The 22,865-nt window shown below is 33.8% G+C and overlaps 1 protein-coding gene across 2 annotated transcripts; it reads right to left on the bottom strand.

Moving 5' to 3' along the window:
- Window positions 1–1,619: 1,619 nt before the first annotated feature.
- Window positions 1,620–22,471, bottom strand: LOC123718572 (LIM/homeobox protein Lhx9-like). Of its 2 annotated transcripts, none has more exons than XM_045675197.1 (7): window positions 22,355–22,471; window positions 12,618–12,823; window positions 12,227–12,361; window positions 9,386–9,619; window positions 8,981–9,132; window positions 4,246–4,481; window positions 1,620–3,691 (listed from the first exon to the last, which is right to left on the bottom strand). In XM_045675197.1, exons 2-7 carry the CDS (start codon window positions 12,698–12,700, stop codon window positions 3,467–3,469), a joined length of 1,065 nt encoding a protein of 354 aa, XP_045531153.1. In that variant the 5' UTR covers window positions 12,701–12,823; window positions 22,355–22,471; the 3' UTR covers window positions 1,620–3,466. The 2 variants fall into 2 exon arrangements, with proteins under 2 accessions (XP_045531153.1, XP_045531152.1); XM_045675196.1 differs by lacking the exon at window positions 22,355–22,471 and adding an exon at window positions 17,484–17,562.
- Window positions 22,472–22,865: the final 394 nt, after the last annotated feature.

Genomic DNA, 22,865 nt, shown 5'->3' with positions numbered 1-22,865 from the left:
CTAGCTTCCGATGCCACGTATGTTTCGATTTATCCAATATCCAGTCAAAATTTAAAGAATCGCGAGCTTTATCATCTTGTTAAAATATTTCAGTTAGATTTATAACGACACGTCAATGCTTTAATGAATTCCAATGCTACTGTAAAAAAGCAAGATGTTTTATTGATTGAATCATTGCTATGCGATCAAAACCATAACTGTATATTATAAATTATACTCGTGTATAATATTTATCAATACCATGTTACATGTCTCGTAATACAGAGACATCAATGAATTAGAATAATTCTTGTTTAGTTAGGAATCCTTCAAGTCACTGCGATATTATACCCACATAAATACTTATTAATCCTTGTCTCATAGTGGCTATGAGAACATGCTTCATCTAAAAATCTCATTTGTTAATATAATACGCAAGTAGATGATCAGCCTTCTGCGCCTGACGCACGCCGTCGACTTTTTGGGTCTAAGGCAAGCCGGTTTCCTCACGATGTTTTCCTTCATTCAAACGAATGTTAAATATACACAAAGAAAGAAAGTCCATTGGTGCACAGCCAGGTTATCGGACCAACGAACTCAGGGATGAGAGTCGCACGCTGTTGCCACTAGGCCATTACTCTGCACTACACTGCTACTTTATCTACATAATGAATATACATTAAAAAATTGTTTGTACTTACATATCATCTTGTACGGGAAAAGAGCAAAAAGGTCGAAATAGGTCACAATATAAAATACATGGTACAACTTTGCGTTATAGGCAAGTAACTCCTCTGCTTAACACATCACGATGGGGTTTCCTTCACCGCATGAGTAGAGTTCCCGATTAACTTCTACTAACGAAAGCTTTATAAAATATTGATACAGGTGAATAAATTCTTTTTATAATGATAATATAAAACTGATAATTTGATAGATAATAATTGATTCGTGCAGTACTGAGGTGGGGTTAGAGACTTAGCCACTTCTCAAATTTACTGAGATTACATGGTCCATAGGAAAATTGAATTAAAAATATATGTTTGGACTGGACTTATTCTATAAAAGAAACGAAAACCAAATTGAATTGTATTGTTCCTTGAAATTTATAATTCGTATCGTGTATCGCACTTAATTGTTCGGCTATTATATGAAAATCATTTTTAAATTATTTCATTTATCGATGATCATTACTAGTGTTTAAAAAGTAATATTTCATAGTGGTCCGTCCAAACATAAAATAGTAATGGAAAACAATAAACCTTTATTTACAGTAAATGATTAAATTTGACAAACAACCGTTCCGCCATCGGACGTCGAGGCAGAATGAAAAATGTAATCCTATCCATCTAGACGCCTGGCGTTCCACAACACGGCACTTTTTACCGCTCTTAGTGGAACCAGAGCTAGTAGAGGTATTTCCAGACCGATACGACTTCAAAGCCATTTCCAGCTATATTCAAAAGCACAATTTCAGCTATATTCTGCGCATCAAGTTATGTTTGAACAGAGGCTGCTGAGAGAGATATTCTTACAATTATAATAAAACAAAGTGTTATGATTGGTGTTTATATATTAGGTTTTCAGTATATAAATAAGTTTCCGTAGTACATGATTATATGTCTTAGATTATTATACCACATAAAACTTAAAAATTATGCACATCATAAATAAGAATCACCCTGAAAGAAGATAGGCGAATTATACAATGCCAATAAATTAATGAACATTAATTGAATGAACCCGTGGCCATGCATTATATAAAGCACTAGCTAATGGGAGGCACATTTCTTTAAATAATCATTCCTATAGTCAATTAGATGATTAGCCTTCAATCAGACCGTTTATTTGGTCTAAGACATGCCGTGAACATGGACAGAAAACATACTACCTTAGGGTAAAGAATCGAACTCTTAACCTCTAGGTAATCTAACGACAAATGCATCAATTTCGCCAATTAAACATCTTCGTTGAATTCACATTCTCATCTCGGCTTGCTTTACATAACATCTTTATATTTATATAAATAATAAACAAAATACGTTTAATACTTGAAACTTACAAAACCAAAGAAAGTATTATTAAAACTAGACAGTTTCTAATGGAATAATGTATATTACTATATAGGTATTGATATTATTTAGAAGTAGGTTCTAAGCCTATAGTTTACAGTTGGGTAGGTACTATTCACTAAGGGCTGACTAGTCTTGACTGTATTTACAGTAAAAAGTATATTAAATTCGATATATATTTTACACTTAACAATAAATTGGAACGTTTATTTTTTTAAATCTAACCTATGATTAAAGTTGTATAAATTAATTTAAATGTCATATGAACATATTTTAAGTAGAAAAGAATTCCTATTAATTCTGAACACTATACCGTAGAAAACATTAACCGCGACAAATGCATTAAACAAAAACTTACACACAAGATTACGCGCGAAATCATAGAAGTTTAATATGTTTGATACTTTGTCAAAGTTGTGGTTGACTGGGAAAACTGAATGATTAACAATATTCCACGCTATTAAAGAAATTAACGGCTCGTAGTAGATAGTGCTGTTTACATGTAAAATGATATGTCCCCTTATAACACTTACGCGATTGAGTAGTATATAATAATCGGAGTAAAGTAGTGCTAATAAATAAGAAGCTAAGTATGCCACCAAAAACAAATAAACCTATTTACATAAATAACTAACACATAAAAGACTATATACCATTAACAGTTAAATAAATATATTGTACAAACTAATAAAAAACACGTCAATGCAATACATAGTCGACATAGTAATTTTACTTAAAAAATATTTCAAAACGAATGGTATTTTTTTACAGCTGAATTCCTATTCATACAGCATACAGCAATCAGTTGACAATATAACATATTCGATATATGTAGAGAGCCTGGTACAATTAACTCTTAATAAGGATTTGTTTTGCCAATAACTGTTGACGTGAATTTTTAATGATCTAAGTTTGGCTTATACTATGTATAATATAGACAACAACGGGAGACGACTCTTTAGAAATAGGTTATTTAAGAATGAAAATTCCTATAGCCCCATACATTTCCTATATTATTATTAATTAGAGAGGATTCGCGTGAGGTGGTCACTCAATTCAAAATTATTTATGAATAAAATCATATCCTAGAGCGCGCAGATGTGGACTATCTAGAAAGATAGAACCTTAATCCATGAATTATATATAATGCGTTAATGTGTGTAAATGTATGATAGTGTCATAAAAATCCATTTGTCCATAAGTGAAGAAATATTATTGTTTAATATATGGTTAAGTAAAGAAACTGTGACCAAGTTATTACCAATCTATGCATTCCAAACGACTATAATAATACAATTCCGAACAAGACCCCCAGATATAAAATGCACGAGATAGTTATTGGTGCTTGTGGGCACAATTTGGGTTTTCACATATTTTGTAAATTAGTAATAGTCGACATACCAAGTATTCTATAATCAGTACATCTCATTGAACGCCATCTGATGTGGTGTGTGAACTCTGAGATCTTCAATGGTCTGCAGAGATTCTGATATCATCATAGGACCGATATTAGGTGGTGGTACACTGACCAGATTACCATTGTTATGTCCGCTGTTACCGTTCAGAGCGATCTGTCCATGACTAGATTCCTGCCTCATCATATTCCTGCGCCACTTAGCGCGAGCGTTTTGAAACCACACCTAAAACAAATACGTCCCATATTAGTTAGTGCAATAAGGTATTCTCAAAGGATTATTTGCAAGGGAGTTCATAAGGTCATTTCTTATATAAAAATCGTTGCTTGCGTTTCGTTGCCTCGTTTCAGATTTTGTTATTAGATTTGTAGTAAACAATGAATATTTTGATAAATTTATTTTAAATCAAAATATCATTTATTCATGTAACTTAATGGAACGAAAGCCAGCAAGTATTGCGCTTCCAAATTTACATGTATTGCTAACTTTCAAATCAAAGGCGTAGGACGGACGAGAAAACCAATAAACTTTCCGACATTGTTTTTTTTTCGATATTTTTGTTACAAAATATTTGTAACCTGCCAACCATTATATCATGTTCCTGATCTCATATTAATACAGTTATTGAATGTAAAAAAAAATATAGTAAGCCGTAAGTGAGGGGTTTCAACCATTGGGGATGAAAACAAATCAAAGATCATAAAACTGCTACCGTGGTTGATTGCAACCGATTCGCGTTTATAACGCATTTTTACTACCAATTTAAACTTAACCCTTACCTGAAGTACACGTTTAGATAGCCCAGTCTTCTGTGCCAGCTGCTTAAGATCTTTAGCGTCAGGATTTTGATTAATAGCAAAGTACGATTTCATTGTACGCAATTGGTGATGCTTGAAACTGGTGCGCATGCGTTTGGTTCTTTGTGAGTGGCTGGTCGCACTTCCAGGGGATGCGACAGAGGAGTCATACGCCAGAGATTCCATAGACGAAGACAAATCACCGCGGTGAAGTAAATCTGTAACAAATATATTCGTTAATAAAATAACTAAATCAATGGCGCTACAACCTTTTTAGGTAAGGCTAGGCCTCAGATTTCTGTATCTGTTTCATGATCATTTTTTAATATAATAGGCAAGTAGGTGATCAGCCTTCTGTGCCTGACACACACCGTCGACTTTTTTTTGGGTCTAAGGCAAGCCGGTTACCTCACGATGTTTTCCTTCACCGTTCGAGCGAATGTTAAAGGCGCACATAGAAATAAAGTGTATTAGTGCACAGCCAGGAATCGAACCTACGACCTCAGGGATGAGAGTCGCACGCTGAAGCCACTAGGCCAACACTGCTCCATATCCGTTAATAATGTGACCAACTATCACAAAACTCTCCATACAATATCTACTACATTTCATGGACGACTAATACTAGTGTAAAACTACTAACTAGTGTAATAATAGTGGTTAAACGTGACTTTCAAAAGCGCGTACAACGTAATTTCAAGTTTGCGACATTAGGGCTATGAATATTGTTTATTAGATTTGTTTGTCCGTGTGTAATGGCTGCCAACAATAATTGATTCAATTCCGGTCATTATTGATTTTGCAGTGATTTTTGGAACATCCAACATAAGTACTATGTATTATATTTGTTATTCCATTAAGAGTGAAGCTTTGTACCACCTCAACATTAAACAAGTAGTAAAGTGAATTTGTTACAAGTACTGTACATGTTAAAGGCATTAGCATATGCCTGGGCACTTTTGAGAAAAATTCAACCTTCCTTCGTATTTGAACCAAACTCAAAAGATGCTATTGAGGTACTGTGCCTCTGAGACAAAATTTAGTACAAGTGTATGCATTATATTTAGCTGTAGTATATATTATCGCCTATTGCCTTGTTTGTTAAAACCTGATATAAAAATAAACGGCTATATAATCATGGGTAACGTGTTTCTTCTCCATTTCATGAATATTTCGAAATATTCAACGACTTCTTTCTGCAGTGAACCAGTGTTTACATGTTATTGTTTTAAAGGGCCTGTCCACATCGATGAACACAGAAAGCTGCGTGTCAGGCCACCCGCTATCAAAAATTCAATTTCATTGGGGAGAAAATTTAATTAATGGTCTTTTTGCTTCGACTATTTTTGATATCTTTAAATATCAAAAACACGTCCAATTATCATCGCATTTATCATTTCACACCGTTTGTTTTGACAGTTTATAAGTATCGAATGTTATTTCGTCTATAGTTTTATATGTTATGGCGTTAATGTTTTTAAGGAAATATATTAAAAAAATATAGAAAGATATTGGTGACTGTTCCGATATGGTCTGTCGATTTAAGTCTAAAATGGTTATAAAAAATTTTGGTCTAATTTGCTCTCACAATACCACCACAACCGGATCACTGATCGTAGTCAATCTATAAATTTCCTCTCCCCAAGTTAAGAAAAAGTGTAGGATGTGGCCGCGGCGGAGACACGCTAGATTTGGCAATGATAAATCGAAGTGCTAATATCATGTTTTTTGCTATTACAATTAGGTAAGAATATTAACGTTTTGAAAGTGTAAGCCGTGTGTTTATATAATACACTTAAATTAATATGTCTTTCATTTTTATTTGGCACTACTTTACAATCGTTCAATAATTTATAACGGTGTGTGTAAAAGCGAAGCGAAAAGAGTTTAACCTCAACTATAACTCCCTCCGCGCTAACACGTTCCTGATGTTTGTATAACGCTTAACAGATGTCAAACACGTCAACCAGGTTTCAGACAATGATCGGTATACTTATAAATATTTTAAAACAAAGATTACTTTTTCCTCAATATTCTAAAGCTCGTTTAGACTCTAAAAGCAAAACAAAAGACGATCACGAGTATTCGGTACCCACGCCATAAAATTGACGAATTGGATTCGAATTTCAAACAACCTAAAGTTGTTTTATTTTATGGGCCGAATTAACATGTTACCGACTTTACGTAAAAGTCGTATTTTGTACACACAAAAAAATCAGTAATAAAGCATCGTGGTCATAAAGACTTCGATATTAATGACTGGTTATAAAAAAGTAGAGAAGCTTTAAATGCAAAGGTACGTGTTTTATTACGACAGGCGCCGCGATATTTAATTCGAAAGCATTTCAGTATCGTGAAATACAAATTGTTTTCTGAGACAATTGAGCAATACAGTTCAGATTTGTTTGTAAACTACAATTATGTTTGGATTGGATATTTAAATTATTTAGACGAGAATCTTATTGTGTAAAGTCTTAAGGATATATAGGATAGGAGGAAGGAACTAACAGAATCTTTGGTTCATTTATTTGTCATATTGACATGACATGTTGATATTATATGATCCGCGTATCATCATCACAATATTAACAATTTTTTTTTATTACTTTATCCTGAGACCTTGGTAGCGCTCACATTTATTCAATAAATAAAAAATAAATTATCAAAAGCAAACTCCACGTTCATTAAGTACTAACTTTGTATGTAGTCTCGTGAGCATTATAACATTCAAATAGCATAGCAAATATTATAACATTCTAAACTACACCTAATTTACCTACTTAATACAATGCTATTAAATCATCATCTCACACCCGTATTTTGTAGGTAGGTCTACAATGTACATCGTAAATAAATCATGATAAAAATGAGTAGAATACATATAGTTTTGATTAAAATTATGTACAACGTATATACGCGCAAATAAATATATCTAAAATTCTTTTCTTCATACCTTCATACAGCGTATAACAACTATTTCGAAACTTAGCCATTGGCCAGATCAAATACCCGATAAACAAGGAATGTCATTCCCAGCTCCACGCAACGTTTACTCTATTACCGCTTTTTATTAAATTTTGTTAATTAAAATAAATTTCGTTCTAACGTTTGTCGGTTTTGCCTGATATACAAGGTGCATCTGCTCTTGTTTCGGTGGCCTAATTAATTAATTTCGTAAGTGGGAGGTCTGTTTAGGCTATAATTTTTAATTCTGGTTTATGAGGCTTATTTATAATCCAATTTTTATTATAAAATTAAATTAGCTAAATCAGTGATAAGCCAAACATTAATGTTACATACAATCAATTAGTAGTTATCATTATCGTTTGTATAATTTGTACCTTCGTATAGAAAGTTGATCATTTAGATAATAAAATCGTTTAGCTAGGCTGATACCTATATGTTATGGTTTAAGAGGGTTTGATTCCAAGGGAAACAAAAAGTGAAAGTTAATAAAAAAATTATCATTTAAGTGGTGTTTAGAGGTACGTAAGTAGGCCTCAAGTTCCGGGAGGGGACAAAAAATAAATTAAAATAAATCATCACTATCATGGAACTGTATAACTTTAAAAAAACTAAGATTCTAAATAGGTGTTAAGTTAGATCAAATCGTTCAGTTCCGGATTAAACTTTAAGATATATTTTATTATTATAACTCAAACTAAATATAAAAACGAAACACATATCGCTTGTTGTACAATTATGATAAGCTGAAGCTAACTAAAATATAGCATACTGTAAACAACGACTTTTGTAATGGCACTATTTAAGCAAGTACTACGTTTAAGTTCAAAATTGCATACTGACACTGAGAAGGTGCAAAATGAGCTAGATCAAGCGATAATCGATAAGGCACGGAAAATTTCAAGAGACTCTTGCCTGCATTATGGAAGTCACGCGCGCCACTCTAATGTTTTGTCAACACATCATAAGATTGCATCGCTAAAAAGTTTAGTTTTAGTATGTATTTTTATAAGTATCTAAAACGCTCAAGAGAATGTTGGCTTTTGTAAGCTTTACCGGTAGTAAACGTAAGCAATACTGAAAACGTTAATTGCTTGCGATGGATACAACTATTGCGTCTAGACTGCGAATTGGCTGCGAGCAAAGTGGAAGCTATAACGATGTATCGTCCCGTAGCCAATTCAGACTCGCAATGATTAATCGGGGTCGAGAAGTCACACAACCTGAATTCACCTCAACGAGAACTTCGCATTTCGACGCTACAAAGTATAATCCAGACGACCCTAGCGACAGACTGAGCCTTTTCAAGAATATTTTTCTCATTCTATCCATAGTGGAAAAAGCGCGTTGGAAAGAGAGAAAAGCAGTTTTGACAGCGCGTCGTCTATTCATTAGTCGTGATTACGGTCGGACTGGGATGAATTGACATCTGGGACGGCGACGAGGGGAAACCGTCGTGTTTTCCCTTCTGAGTCTCTGATAAATTTTAAACGACTGTCAAAAACAGTTTTTTTTATATATACACAAACCTATGTATAGTATAGTGTTTCCTTTATACCGTCGATCTAAAAGAATATTTCAAAGAGACAAAGACTTTATAAAGGCGAAGTCAACGAAGCTAATAGGCTTTGTGTAAGCTTCTTTCGAACAGAATAATAATTAGAAGAAATCTTTTTTTAATTACACTTCAAAATATACTTTGAAATTCGCAGATGAAACAAATTTCGCAATGCATTATTTTATTAGATCTTACCCAACGCGGTGTTCGTCATACGCATAGTTTGAACTTGCAAATCTTCAGGTGATCCTTGAGCGCTTTTCCGTTTTCGTGGACGACCTTTCTGACTTGGCCCACCAGTGTAATATTGCGATGGGGAATCACCTTCACTGTGCATATCCTGACACCTACACGAAAGATATTAATTGTGAAAAATATATTTATATATAAAGTTGGTGATGGTGATGTTTTTATTGATACTAATGCTATGCTATTTATTCACCAGAGTATTATATGTTAAATGTGCAATTATCAACCCTGAGATCGTAACTTAAATCACATACTGACAACTACAAGGCTAGTATTACGTGAGGTAATCAAGGGTTGTAACAATTTTTAATATACTAACAAAAATTGCCAATTCCTCTCTATGAAACATACCTATACATGTTCATATCTTCATCGCAATACTCATCCAAGCAAGCGCTGTCGTAATGTGGTCTGCAGTAGACTAGACCATCGCGCATACCAAATACATCTCCTTTAGAGAGCAGACTACCACATGCCGCACAGGTGAAGCAAGTTAGATGATATACCATATCTCTCGCTCGCATTACTAACTCGTTAGCTGTTATGCCATTTCCACAGCGTGCACATCGCTTCACGCAGAATAATCTAGAACAAAGGAAATCTGTTGTGATAAAAATGGGATTTGCTTTATAACCTGCAACACATCAACTCCACTCATAATTGAGCACATTTAATAATTTTTAAGAACTATATGTTGAAGAACTAGCCCTGATCTGCGATGACTTAAACCAAGGAACTCGTGATAACAAAAAATTAGAAGAAGAAAAAAGAGTAATCTTATTTGTCGTCTCGTAAATTTAAAATTACTCTTATTCTGGCAATAAATTCTATCTCCCATTTTTTATATAGTCCCATAGTTATAAAATAACTTGGACATAGACTCAATGATATGAAAAATCTTTAAAATACATTATAAATAAAAGTCTTTGTTTGTAATTAATGTTTATGTTTGGGACATCAAGCATCATTGAAACCATGTGGAATCACTAACACCGCAAAGCTAGGGGTTTAACCTGACATAATTTGGTAAACAGCTTCTAACCCTCAAACAGAGCATATGGTGTAATAGAACAAGATCGAAAATGCTTGTATTCGTATACGTTTATATAGTCAGACATTATTTGCTGTACGTAACATTACCTATGTCATATTAAATTTATAACGCGTTAAATATAATATATAGAACTTAATGGTGCTGGATAATAAATAAATCCTTGCTTCTCTGATGTATAAAAAAAAAACAAAGAATCACAAATACTTAAATAAAATTACGTAATTATTTTCATTAGTAAAATAAAGTAGTTGTGATCAGAATGGCTTCTGATTGCCGGCAAATATTTAACATCTTATGAATTCATGAAATCACGTGCCATTCCCATAAAAAAATACCATTAATTTTCCGATATCTTCTATCGATATAGAACAGATGTATAATGTATTAAATTCGACAGGTGTGTGAAGCTCGCAAGTGTGGTTGGAGTTTGAGTGACAGTACAAACATGCTTCAACCACTCGCAACTATAATTACGGCGTTCGACACGTGACAACTGTCAGTATGTCTTGGAGTTATGTTAATTTTTCGTTATCATTAACTGTCATCATTAGTTTTCGTGGATCTTGACGTTTCAGCAGTAGCCAATGTTCATTTTTGTCTTACTCCTGGATATTCTTCTTCCATATTTAAACTCTTGATCGTATCGATTATGTACTGGTTTTGTGTCGGAATAATCATTAAATATGTTACTGTTTCTCGCAGACTGCTTATACATAAAGATACGATATGTATGCCTGTTAAGATGGGTCAAAACTATATGTGGACACATTTTTCTTAATTCCTTTAATACCTATTAAAACGATTTTTTAAAATCCACATTGCAATTACAAACCAAGGTAAATTACCCTAATTTCGCTAGCAAAATGAAATAAACTAAATCTAGTCGCTATGCGCTATCACTTTCGCATTAGCAAAATTATTGGAAAATTCACATTTTGTTGCAATTAACGATCAACATAAAATGTCGATGACACATTTATATATTTGAAATTATTCCGTATCACGATACTGTTTGTGTCGAGCCCACAAAAGATATGAACTTTATTAAATTAAAGATTTAAAAATAATAATTAATCTAATTAGTTTAATCGTCATTATTTCGTGAATTGTTTTACGCTACATAGAAAAGACAGATTGTCATAAAATTACAACTTAAGTACCTAACATTGTTCCAGCTGAAAAACAGCTGATGACCTTGAAGTACCTTAATAAATTATAGAGAAGATCAAACCACCCACCGTCCCATTTGTTTATGAGCTACGATGCCAACAGACACATGTAAAACTTATAACAACTCTTATTGAGTTAGAGGTTAAAAAATGAGTTAATTATTTGTCTCATTTTAATTTACAATTTGTATTAACGACTCCATTTCTAGCAAGTACAGAAAATATGAGCAATGAATGTTTCATTTTGATTATTGTATACTTTGAATCATGGATTATAATGCGGCCTATATTATCTTAACTACCATCTCAATTATTGTCTAATAAAATTTTATTCATCTCAGTAATTTAAAGAACTAAAAATAAATAAACACAAACGTTATGTACACATAATTTTACAGAAAGAGACTAAAGACTGCTATAGTTGAAATATTGTCATTATTATAGTGAGAATAAGTGGATAAAGACAGCCGAAATTAGGATCTATCATAAAATATGTAGAAATTATAATTTTTTTCAGTATATGCTTATCCTTACGGAAAAAGTTTGAATAATAAAAAAAAATCTTTAAAAAAAATCAGTGTTATGGCTAATATGTTCATCTTTACCAAATTATTAATACACATTTTCAGTTATTACATAAAAATATATGGATGGCGGACTCAGTTTCCGTGCAGTGCAGTTTCCGAGTCGCAGTGTGTATTTTTTATATTTAAATATATGAGTTAATTGTAGTAATTGTTGATGTTCCAATAACGTATGTATTATGCTTATCAGAAAATAAGCGTGTATAACAAATGACAATGTCTTTTATTTATTTATGCTGTCAAAGTCACCAACAAATTTTAGAAATGCATATAAACGTTATAATCATTATTGTAGTGTTATACAGCTTAGGTTAATAAAGAAAAAGATTATAGTAATTTTCAAATACTTGTCCTATTATACTAAAAATCTGATTATAAAAATTACCTATAGTAGTCCTCCTTGCAGTAAATATTTCCATCTCTTGAGAAGCAGGTCAGCTCGGAGTCTAGTGGCAGACGGCACTCACAGCATCGCAGACAGCTGCCGTGCCATTGTCGATCAACAGCGAGCAGGTAAAACCTAAAACGTATTTGTATCGTGATATTTCACGAACCACGACTTTAACTATTTTATTACTTCGAAGAATTAGTATAACCAACTTTTGTCAAACAAACCCCTAAATGTAAACAAATACGGAAGAATAAATTAGTGATTCCGAATATTATTCTAAGTCATGTTCTTGTTCTAACTATTATATATACATCATCTACTTCTACATATTGTTGTTTGTAAATAATAATGGACATACCACATAAAGATCTTTAATTGAACTCACCTGTCTTGTATCCTGCCCCCGCATCCCGCGCACTCATCAGGCACACCGGGTGACCCCTCCGAGCTCTCCCGCTCCTTTAGCATTGTTGCGGACGTCCTGCCTCCTGGACACGACTCTTTGTCTCAAATAACAAGACTCATTTCATCTTGTATCTCATCTTTAACCTTTGGTAGAGACATAGCTTCTAGTTTTTGCTTCGCGAAAACCTGTTAAAAAATATTCAACTCTTTACCATATCCTTTGAAGGCTTTAAGGTTTGCGTTTATAATGTAAATGATAAAATGTAAGCATATCATTTATTATTCCTTGTATACTAGCAAATCAGTTCGGTATACAATGGGATTTCCAAAGAAGTCTATGCAAGTTTATATCTTCCTGTCCTTTTATACGACGAGACAATGGTGCATGCTTTGTTTTTTTTTACAAAGCGAATATCGAATGCTTTATAGGTTTTATAGGAATACATATATTGTTTGGGTATTATTTTGATGCAGGTATACTTTATATTACACATAAGTACTTGAGTATATATGAAAATGTGTTTTGATTACGCATCAATATTGCATGAAAGTCTCAGTTAGAGATTATTGTTATTAATATTTATTGTTAGATTTAGCTAATTTTGAATGACGAATAAAAATATAAATTCAAGTCTTCGTGTTACAGTATACCAATCGCTTGTTTTAGACGATTCTGTAGGGCCTAAGTTTTTTTAATTTATGGGAATCATTACGTACCTACATGGTCCTATTGGGGGGTGTATTCTAGTATATCCGTTCTCTCACTATATGAATCTATTTAAACTAAGCGTGCCACTTGAGCATAACTTTCTATTATTCTCTAACAATAAAGATATATAAATTCTATTTAAAGATTTTTTTATCACGGCCACTTACATCCAACCGTCATGGACTCCAATTAAAATGTATCGAGCTACTGAAAGTTTTGAAATTCATATTTATTATGCTAACAAAAATCATCTAACTTTGATTACATCTAATTAAAACGGGCAGTTTTCCATATACATTACAAAGTGAAGATTATAATTAATTGTAATGCATACTCTGCCGATTACAATGCGTAACGAGCTGACATCGAAGTTTTACTGTTTCGTTTCACACTTTATTAAGTTTTCGACGAAGTTTCATTTATTTAACGTCTTTCATTCAGGTATTATAACGTATAATGTACTTTGAGTTTTATAATATACAATAGTGTTATAACGGTGATTTTATACGAACATTGGATTTTTTTTACTAATTGAATGATTGTTTAGTATTAGAAGTAGGTAAAGTACGAATTTATGAATTATTTCAATAGTATTTTAACGATATTTGGTATTTAATACGAATAATACATGGTGTAAATGTACCTATGTTGTATAATGGAAAATTTTGTAAATAACTTTTGTAAACTAGACGGTCTTAGTTTTTACTTTCCTATTATTTTATATTATTATATTATATATATAATAGGAATAGGAAAAGGAAAATATATATATATATATATATATAATTAATTGTATCTAATTTTAGGTTTAAGTATATACTTGAATAATTTATATATTTTTTATTAAACAGAAATTAATTATATACGTAATAATGTAATCTAAATACGTAATACAGAAATCTACCTTTGACTTGTGTAATACAAATTTTGTCGTTATTACGAAAAAACTGAGTTTGTACCATTTTCTACTTCGTAGTACTGTGTGGTCCTAAGGTCTCGGTACTTTCTTCTAACAAAAGCTTGCGTACCTTTACCTCATGGTGCAACCACACGCGAAATTATACGATCTCGCGAAAAGACTAAAAGCCTCGAAAAGCCGCGAAAAGACAAAAAGGTACTAACGTGACTTTCTTTTGTAGCTGTTTCGTTATATAAAATATAAAAAAGACATATTTTACCCACTTGGCTGGGTCCTGGTCCCACCAGATTTCATACTTATCAGTAAGTATAACATCGTTATTATTAAATGTTGGTAAAATTACTATGTATAAAGGAAATAAATACTGGCCTAGAATTTACTTTAACAATAAAAACTGCAATTTAATAGGAGAAACAACACTACAGGAATTGGTACTTAAAACCCGTTTTATCTAATCTTAAACAAAACTCCTAAATTTTTATCAGTTATTGCGTTTAATAACCAACGGTCATTAATAGTTTTATGATTGTAGTGCGGTCTCGATATCAGACTTTTAAAGTTTGGCATTTAAATTAAGTACTATAAAGTCGTAATGTTTACTGTTCTTTTGTTACCCTTTATTTATATGGTAAGGTTTAATTACATTTCCTAAAACGATATCACCGATACGGCGACAAGTGCCAGACAGTGATATTTTAAATTCTACATTTCTTTCAAATCGTCATCGGGAAGTGACGACCCCATCGCCTACTGGTGAAATAACCTGTCACAGATGTTTTTGTGAACCTGTATCAGCGCAATCAGTCAACCCCATCCCAGTGGGAGTGCCATGCTGTTGCATTCGGGCTTCAGCCAAATAGGCAGGCACGACCGGGGCAGTACCTCTAAGGAAACCGGAGTGAAGTGATGCAATAGGTTCGCCTGATTTTTTCGCGTGGTGAGAGATATTTCCGGAGCCCATCCCCCAACCCCCTCTCTACAAGAAAAATGACGTTGCAGATGAAAAAGAAACAATGCGCTCGCGGTGGAGAATCCCCCTTTGGGCGTACTCCACCGGGACGCTCAGCACCCGGTGGTGGATGCACAGGCTGCCCGTCGTATTCTGGGAGGGCAATTCTACGCTCAACGACCAACATAGATTAATAAATTAGCGATCTTGGAGCAAACGGACCAATCCAACAAAGGCACTTCCACACTCACCGTGGACTTCACAAATGTTAAGGAATCAACTCCAACATCCATGCTATCCACTACCATATAGAGACTGCGAAGCCGGCCTTGCTCTTTCTTCCGACAATCAGATATCCTCCCCGGCTAATACTTCCCGCGCTAATACCACCTCTCCTACCCGGAGTACAAATTGTAATAATACGAGTCCGAAAATTCCAGTTTCGAAAAAGACTTATTTTAATTAATAATATTTAATTACTTGAAAGATTAAAACAAATACAGGATTAAAAGACTCCTAATTAGAATTACTGAATAAACCAACTGTTCTGGATATATCTCGAAGCAGACTGAAAACTTCAAATCTGGCAACGTTCTTTCCCCAAAGTACTGTTTTCGTTGGACATTAATAAGTCGAGCGGGCCTGATAGCATCCGTCCAATTGTGCTACGTACCTACTTGTGCTCCTGAGTTGGCTCCGTTCGTAACGCGCGTTTTCCGCTACCTATACTCGCTCGGCATAGTCCCTACATGCTGGAAGACCGCCTCAGTACATCCGATCCCTAAAAATGGCGATAGTTCTCACCCCTCCAACTATCGCCCATTAGCTATAACCTCTGAAATAATGGAAATCTCCAAATTAACGGCCAGCTCCTGAAGTATCCAGAGGGTCATCAGCTGATGAGCGATTATCAATACGGCTTTCACTTCGCTTTCTTTCACCCTACAGATAGGTGGGCAGAGGCAATGGAGTCTAAGGGGGAGGCACTGTCACTAAGTTTGTACATAATGATAGCCTTCGATTGGGTATTGGGTGTGGCACAGAGCACTGCTCTCGAAGACTATGAGGTCCCCGAGAAATTATGCAACTGGATTTCCAGCTTTCTCGCTGACCAGATCATCAAGGTTGTGATCGACGGATACATAAATCCTTGTTTCTTCTGCAACAGTCTGCAAACGTTGCAACTTAGCAACGTAATTTTAATGATATGCGGACGACAGCACTGGGCATACTCTTAACACTGGCAAGGCAGGTATTTATCGGACTGGACGAAAGTATTTTCGATCCAATTTGACTTAGGGTCCTTCAAGAAAAGAGCGTACCAATTCTTGAAAGGCCGGCAACGCACTTGCGAGCCTTCTGGCAATGGGCGGTGGTATCACTTAACATCACATGAGCCCGTTTGCCCCCTATTACATAAAAAAAAACAATATATAACTGAACATCAATTCAAAAGTATTATATAACAATATTGCTTAACTTGATTAGTCCTTTTCAATAGAATTAAACATATTAAATGATAATTAAAAACCAATGGCGCTACAACCTTTTAAGGCCAGGGCGGCAGATTATTGTATCTATTTCATGATTTACTTTCCTAACAGGCAAATAGACTAAATCTAACAGGCAGTCTTCCGAGCCTGATAGACGCCGTCACTATTTATGATATTTTTATAACCGTATGTGCAAGTGTTAAATGCACATAGAAGTCCAAGCACAGCCGGGGATCGAACCTACGACCACAGGATGAGAGACATTGTAACCATTAAGCCAACACTGCGCTAAACGATAGTTAATTAGTTTATAATGATGAAGATAGTATAAGGTATTTTTTTAAAAGGCGGGCTGAGTTTTATGTTTAATTTATGGATTTTGTATGACGATACTAGTGTGAATTGTCATCAAGTATTGTGATCAGTCGATCGGTCCCATGGCCGAGCTATACTTGAAAATACAAACAATTACACGTCGAATTGATAACATCATTCTTCCGATAAGTCAGTTAAAAATTACCCAAGAAACTATATTACTTGATAAGATCAGTGTTAGCTACGTGGAGTGCAATTCTCAAGCGCATCCCGTGTTGATTAAGTCATTTGGTGTGGTGTAAGGTGTAAAGATTGAACAATAATACAAATGATCATAATTATTGTTTTGTGTATTGCAAGTCGCCAAAATCCAAGCATATAGTCGTACTCATAATAGACACTATTTAAAATTTCTAATATATTATTTTTAATATGAAATGAAAATTTTATTCTTAACTAACCATTTTCATAAATGTAAATTTTTCGGAAGCGTATAGTGATCTCTTGCCTTCTATGTTACCAATAATGACCAGTTTCTCCAAGCGCTCATCGATTTTGCATATGGCAAGGCCGAAATATGAGATGATTCGCTGTCGATATAAGATAGATATCCAAATCCGTATGCGAAATTGCGTCAAAACACGTAGTACCACATCTTAAAAGCATATACTCTGTCCTTCTAAAGCCAGGATTGTCTACGTTTCTAATCAATACAAGAAGATATGTAATGCTAAGTCTCGTATCGATGTGAAGTTGAATAAAGTGGCTTTTTACAATATATATTATAACCGTAATTTAAACTTTAAAATCTTTTTCTAATGAATCTTTGAGAACATGCGACATTAGCCTCTGACAACTTAAACTGTCAAGTTTACTATCAAGAAGGTACGTACGGAGCGGATACAAGGATTTTGGCCCACCTTGCTTGGAGCTTTCGCCCGACTGATCGCACAAGTAAAGAATTTTACCTATGTGTCTTCTTATATTTAAGAGCTAGATTTACCAAGTAGCTGTCCTATATGGGCCTCTCATCCTGATCTTGAACATCTACATTTGCGGATTCATTCGGACCACAGATAATATTAAGTCGCAGCTTCGTAAGAGGAAGTTGATAGCTATAGATGGCATCACGAACACCATTATGTTTGATGCTTTATTAAAAATTAAAGACGCCATAATCTCTTTACGCACTGAGCAGAAAGATGATCTAGCAAAATTAGTATCTCCATTTAATGAGCTAAACTTCTACCTGAGTTCACCGACGAACTTCTCAGCGACACTGAATAGGACTTTGTTAGAGAAACGGATAGGTACTTCAAAGCATAATCAATCTAAAGTAATAGACCCATAATATACAATTGATGAATTGCGCCCAGAGAACTTTAGGCAGCAACTGTCAACCAAATGTGGAACCTCAAGGTATTTCCGAAAACAAAAAGGAAAATTCAAGTAGTAGTCCACTTATCGTAGTAAATTATGGAATTGCTTTCAATTATCAATACGAATAGCAATGTATCTATAATTTATGAACCCATCGGCAACAATACCGAGGTCCAAAATAATCTAAGTAACGAATCAAAAAGCAAAGGATATGAAGATAATGAAGATTAAGGGTATGAAAACATGGGAAATTAAATTCCTAAATACTAGGCCTATACACTTCAAGAACTTGATGCTGGAAAATAAGAAATTGCTTAGAAGTCACCGTACTAATATTAATGGTAGTCACCAATTGCAGTACAAATATGTCTGGATTCAAAACTGCAAGAGATATGTGCGAAAAACTGATTCACATTAATCGACTCGAACGATCGACACGAATAGTTATAAAAAGTTTATTATTAAATTTATAGTTGGAAAATAATCCACACTAGGACGTTCTTATATTATGGGTGACGAAGTGTAATAATAGTAGCCGTTTCCGTAATCTGTCTCATCTTAAACAACCCAAGTCTCCTGCCCGTTTACCTCCTATTACCTACATAAAAAAAAATCAAGTAGTAATTTTCTGTAACTCCGTCATCGAGCCGAGGAAGTATTTTGTAATTTTCAGTAGTTTGTATCGCGATAATCCCTTTATATGAAAAAAGTGAAGTATTTTAATTCCTAAATATTAGGCTTACACATGAGCTTCTATTTATATTATCTAATAGAAAACCGTGGGGCCGTATAGCTTGTATGTTCAATGTATTTTTGTACTTTGTAGTTGTTGATGAGATGGCGAGTTCGGTAAATATATATTTTCTAGATTTCTGTCGTTATTATTAAGGTCAATTGGCATAATATCCTAAAACAAATATAGCACGGCTTTAAGAAATAATACATATGTATATAATGTCTATAAGTCGTAATGCTTGATTTTAGAAATATATAAACTATTTCTATGTTTACACTATTTGTATATTTACATCGTAATAAAAATTCCTTAATACCTGATTGAAAAGGATAACTTTACAGTATAAAAACGACAATTTCCGACAGGAGATATAGGAACAAATAGGGGTTGTAATCCCTCACCCTTTGGGCGGCATCGGCAGCTTCATTTCCACCCTTTTCTGCCTTCCTAATGGGAGCTACATATTTGTTAAAGGCTCAGCTATGGAGAGCTATACAATCGATATGCATTAGGTAAGGGGAAAATCTTGGGTTACCAAGGCAACATTTATGTATCGAGGTACGGAAATAAAGCCTTTGTCAAGCCTTTGTACAACGTATTTACTACGTGAACGTGAAAAATATTTAGACGGTTATACTGTAACGGTAAAATCGAATAGCAAAACGTATTTGTACGTTTTTGTATGAAGTATTTTTCTACTTTTGTATAACATTTTTGTATGAAGAACTTTCAGTGCATACTGGACACTCTATTATTTTTCGCATGGAGGCATTCTATTGTTTTTCGCGCACCGAACGCGTTTGAAGTATCACTTTTATTAGATAAAACTAAAACTTTGTGTTGAAGTTGAAATTTAATTTTTGTAATGTGAACTGAAAATAAGCTTTATTTGATTCCATTAAAAGAGTATCATTTCTAAGAATAAAGAGACGCTTTAGCGAGATTTTCCTGACAATACGAAGCAATTGAAGAGCTATTATTTAACGATTAACAAAGGCGTATTTACTAAAAATTGTATTGTAAATTTATAGCGGACACAGTTTGTTTTTTAATTCTATTTAAGAGTTTTGTTTTAAAGACCGCCTTTTGTGTTAATTGTTAAATCTCGAAAGGGCATTCTAGCCTTTTGATGACGTTGCCAATTTACTTATTATTGTGTTTAGATTTTTTAATACATTCATCCGACGATATAAGTAATAGTAATGCAGTGGCGTTAGTGGCGTAAAGCCGTTCTATGTGGCTTTGCCTCAAATTGAATTGATTCTGTGATAATTCTATATAGCAGGCGAGCTTATTGATTTTGCGGTAAGATTTGGAGTCAAGATTTAGAGGTAAGAAAGTATGACTTAACTAAAATCCAATATGTTTTTGACGTACGAAAATAATACTATTGTTTTTAATTGCACCGATAGAAAAATTCATGGACCACGTTTAAACATTAAATTTCTAACTAAATATATAAAATTGTTTAAGAAAATTTGTAAAAAGTTGTTATAAAAATAATGGTATAAGTTGCATTTTGGTAAAATCTTAAAATTGCGAACGTATTTTATACACATTTCGATACGGATGAGGTGGGAACCCTGACACAGTTTCTTTCAAGAGTCCTCATACAAAAATTGTAATAAACTTATAAGGAACGAACAAATTTTTATATTAATTTAACTAAGCCTCGGCTACACAAATTTTATAGTTATGAACTTTAGACTTTAATATTACCTGAACCTTAAATAAGTAACTATATTTTTTAGAAGACAAGAATTAGCAAATGCTATGCAATGGTACTAAGTGTCTTTCACGAAGAGAACGAATCCTCAATGGGCCGACAACGCTCTCGCAAGCCTTCTGACATTGTACTTGACTGAGGGCATGAGGCTGATGATCAGTTTGTAGGTCATCAAACATTATAGGGTTAAGCAAGAATCGATCCCTAGAACTTCTAGCAATCCACAACAAAATAATTCGGAGGCCACAACATGTTTCAAAAGAAAACAATTTGTCTAAATTGCTTATAAAAATCGTTTTTTATGTGTGAAAATCTGAATCGGTAAAACGAGCACAACAATTGTCATAACTCATATCAGACAAATACTCTTTCTTATACACACATTAATTAACAAATCCATTCGGTATTTGTATTACAATATAATTACAGACAGGTAGCAATGCAATTAGAGTTCAGGATACAAGCTTACATTATAATTATACAGCTTTGAATGTTCTTCAATTACATCTAGGTATTCAATAAATGCAATACTCGAATGCTCTATATTATACATCCAGTAATTTACCTTTTGTGTATAATTATTCAATTAAACAGACTCACTTCAGTTGATGATTTAAAATCAAAGACAATTGAGATATACAAACTGATCATTTCGTGGAAATGTGTCTGTCCAATGCCTCAGAATTATAAAAGGACCGGAGGCAAATGCTTAGTAATATCGTCGCCCGTGGTCACGCACAGTGCAAGAAAGCTCGCGAGTGCGTTGTCGGCCTTATAACGATTGTATAGTTCGGAGCTGGGCTGAATCGATCAGTAATGATATGATAAAAGACACTTTACCACACAATTCTAAGTAAGTAAATGTAAAATTTATAAAATTTTTATTTCATTATGCAATTCCAGTTAATTAAAAACTGAGCTTATTCCACTTTAGCTGATGTAGCTTTCACGGTACAATTTAGAGTCCGGACACCGCAAAATACCGAATTTGTTTTGGGAGCTTTAAAACTTAGAATCTACCTAGCTTTTAAGATTCACTATATTAATATTATACTTACATGAAGTATTAACTACGTTATCAGTTTTCATGTAAAAAGGTTACACTTTAACAATGTTTACGAGTAATAGTAGTCGAAATAAACAATAGAATTATTAGCAATAAACAAAAAACTGTATTTGGTAATGACAGATTAAATTCTTAATTTTATATTAGAAATTATAACAAACTGTTTAAGTAAATTTTACAACTTTGTACTATTTTAATAAAATAAAAGATAGTGGCAATATATGGCAACCAAATTACCTTACACCAATTTAAAAAAAATAAGTAATTAAATCTACTATTATATATTACAACAAATAGTTTACTACAACGATAAATTTTCAAGTCATGAGAACTGCAAAGCCCGCGTTTAACACAGGTAACTGTCCTCTATGAATATATTATTCTTACGTGGAAATTAAAATATTATCGTAATTCAATTAGTTACCTTCTAATTTGAAGTGCGAACTGGCAACGTCGCGTGGCACGGTAAATCGCCCCGATAAACAGTTACAATACGCATTCAACTGTTCGAAATTTGAACGCGGCACTGCTAGTTTGTTCGACATCTGAGGAGGCGATACGATGCTGCGACGTTGTCACGCCTCCTTCCCCGTTACACCAATCGTGTCCGTCATCTCATCACATGTGATTCACCGTAGGAACTGGCAAGCGCCGTTCTGTCTCTTTCTTTTCTCTCCGCCGCAGCATAATAGAATGAGATAACAAATGCACGCCGACTAAAATCAATTTGAAATGTCTGTGTACCCATAACCAAACAACAACTTAAGTGTAGAGAGTCGCTACTAATTTTCGACCTTAGGTTATTGCATCAGAACATTTTTTGGTACTGAGAGTCTGGAGTGATACTGTTCAGGAAACATACAACTGAATAGTAAAGTTTATAACATTCCTCCACGCGGTTAATCATCGATTGTACTTAAGCATGAGTTCCGGAG

This window comes from Pieris brassicae, chromosome Z (genome assembly GCF_905147105.1).
Source record: "Pieris brassicae chromosome Z, ilPieBrab1.1, whole genome shotgun sequence".
NCBI classification, from domain to species: Eukaryota; Metazoa; Arthropoda; class Insecta; order Lepidoptera; family Pieridae; genus Pieris; species Pieris brassicae.
The sequence above is the reverse complement of the archived record's forward strand: the minus strand, read 5'-3'. Positions and strand labels throughout refer to the sequence as shown.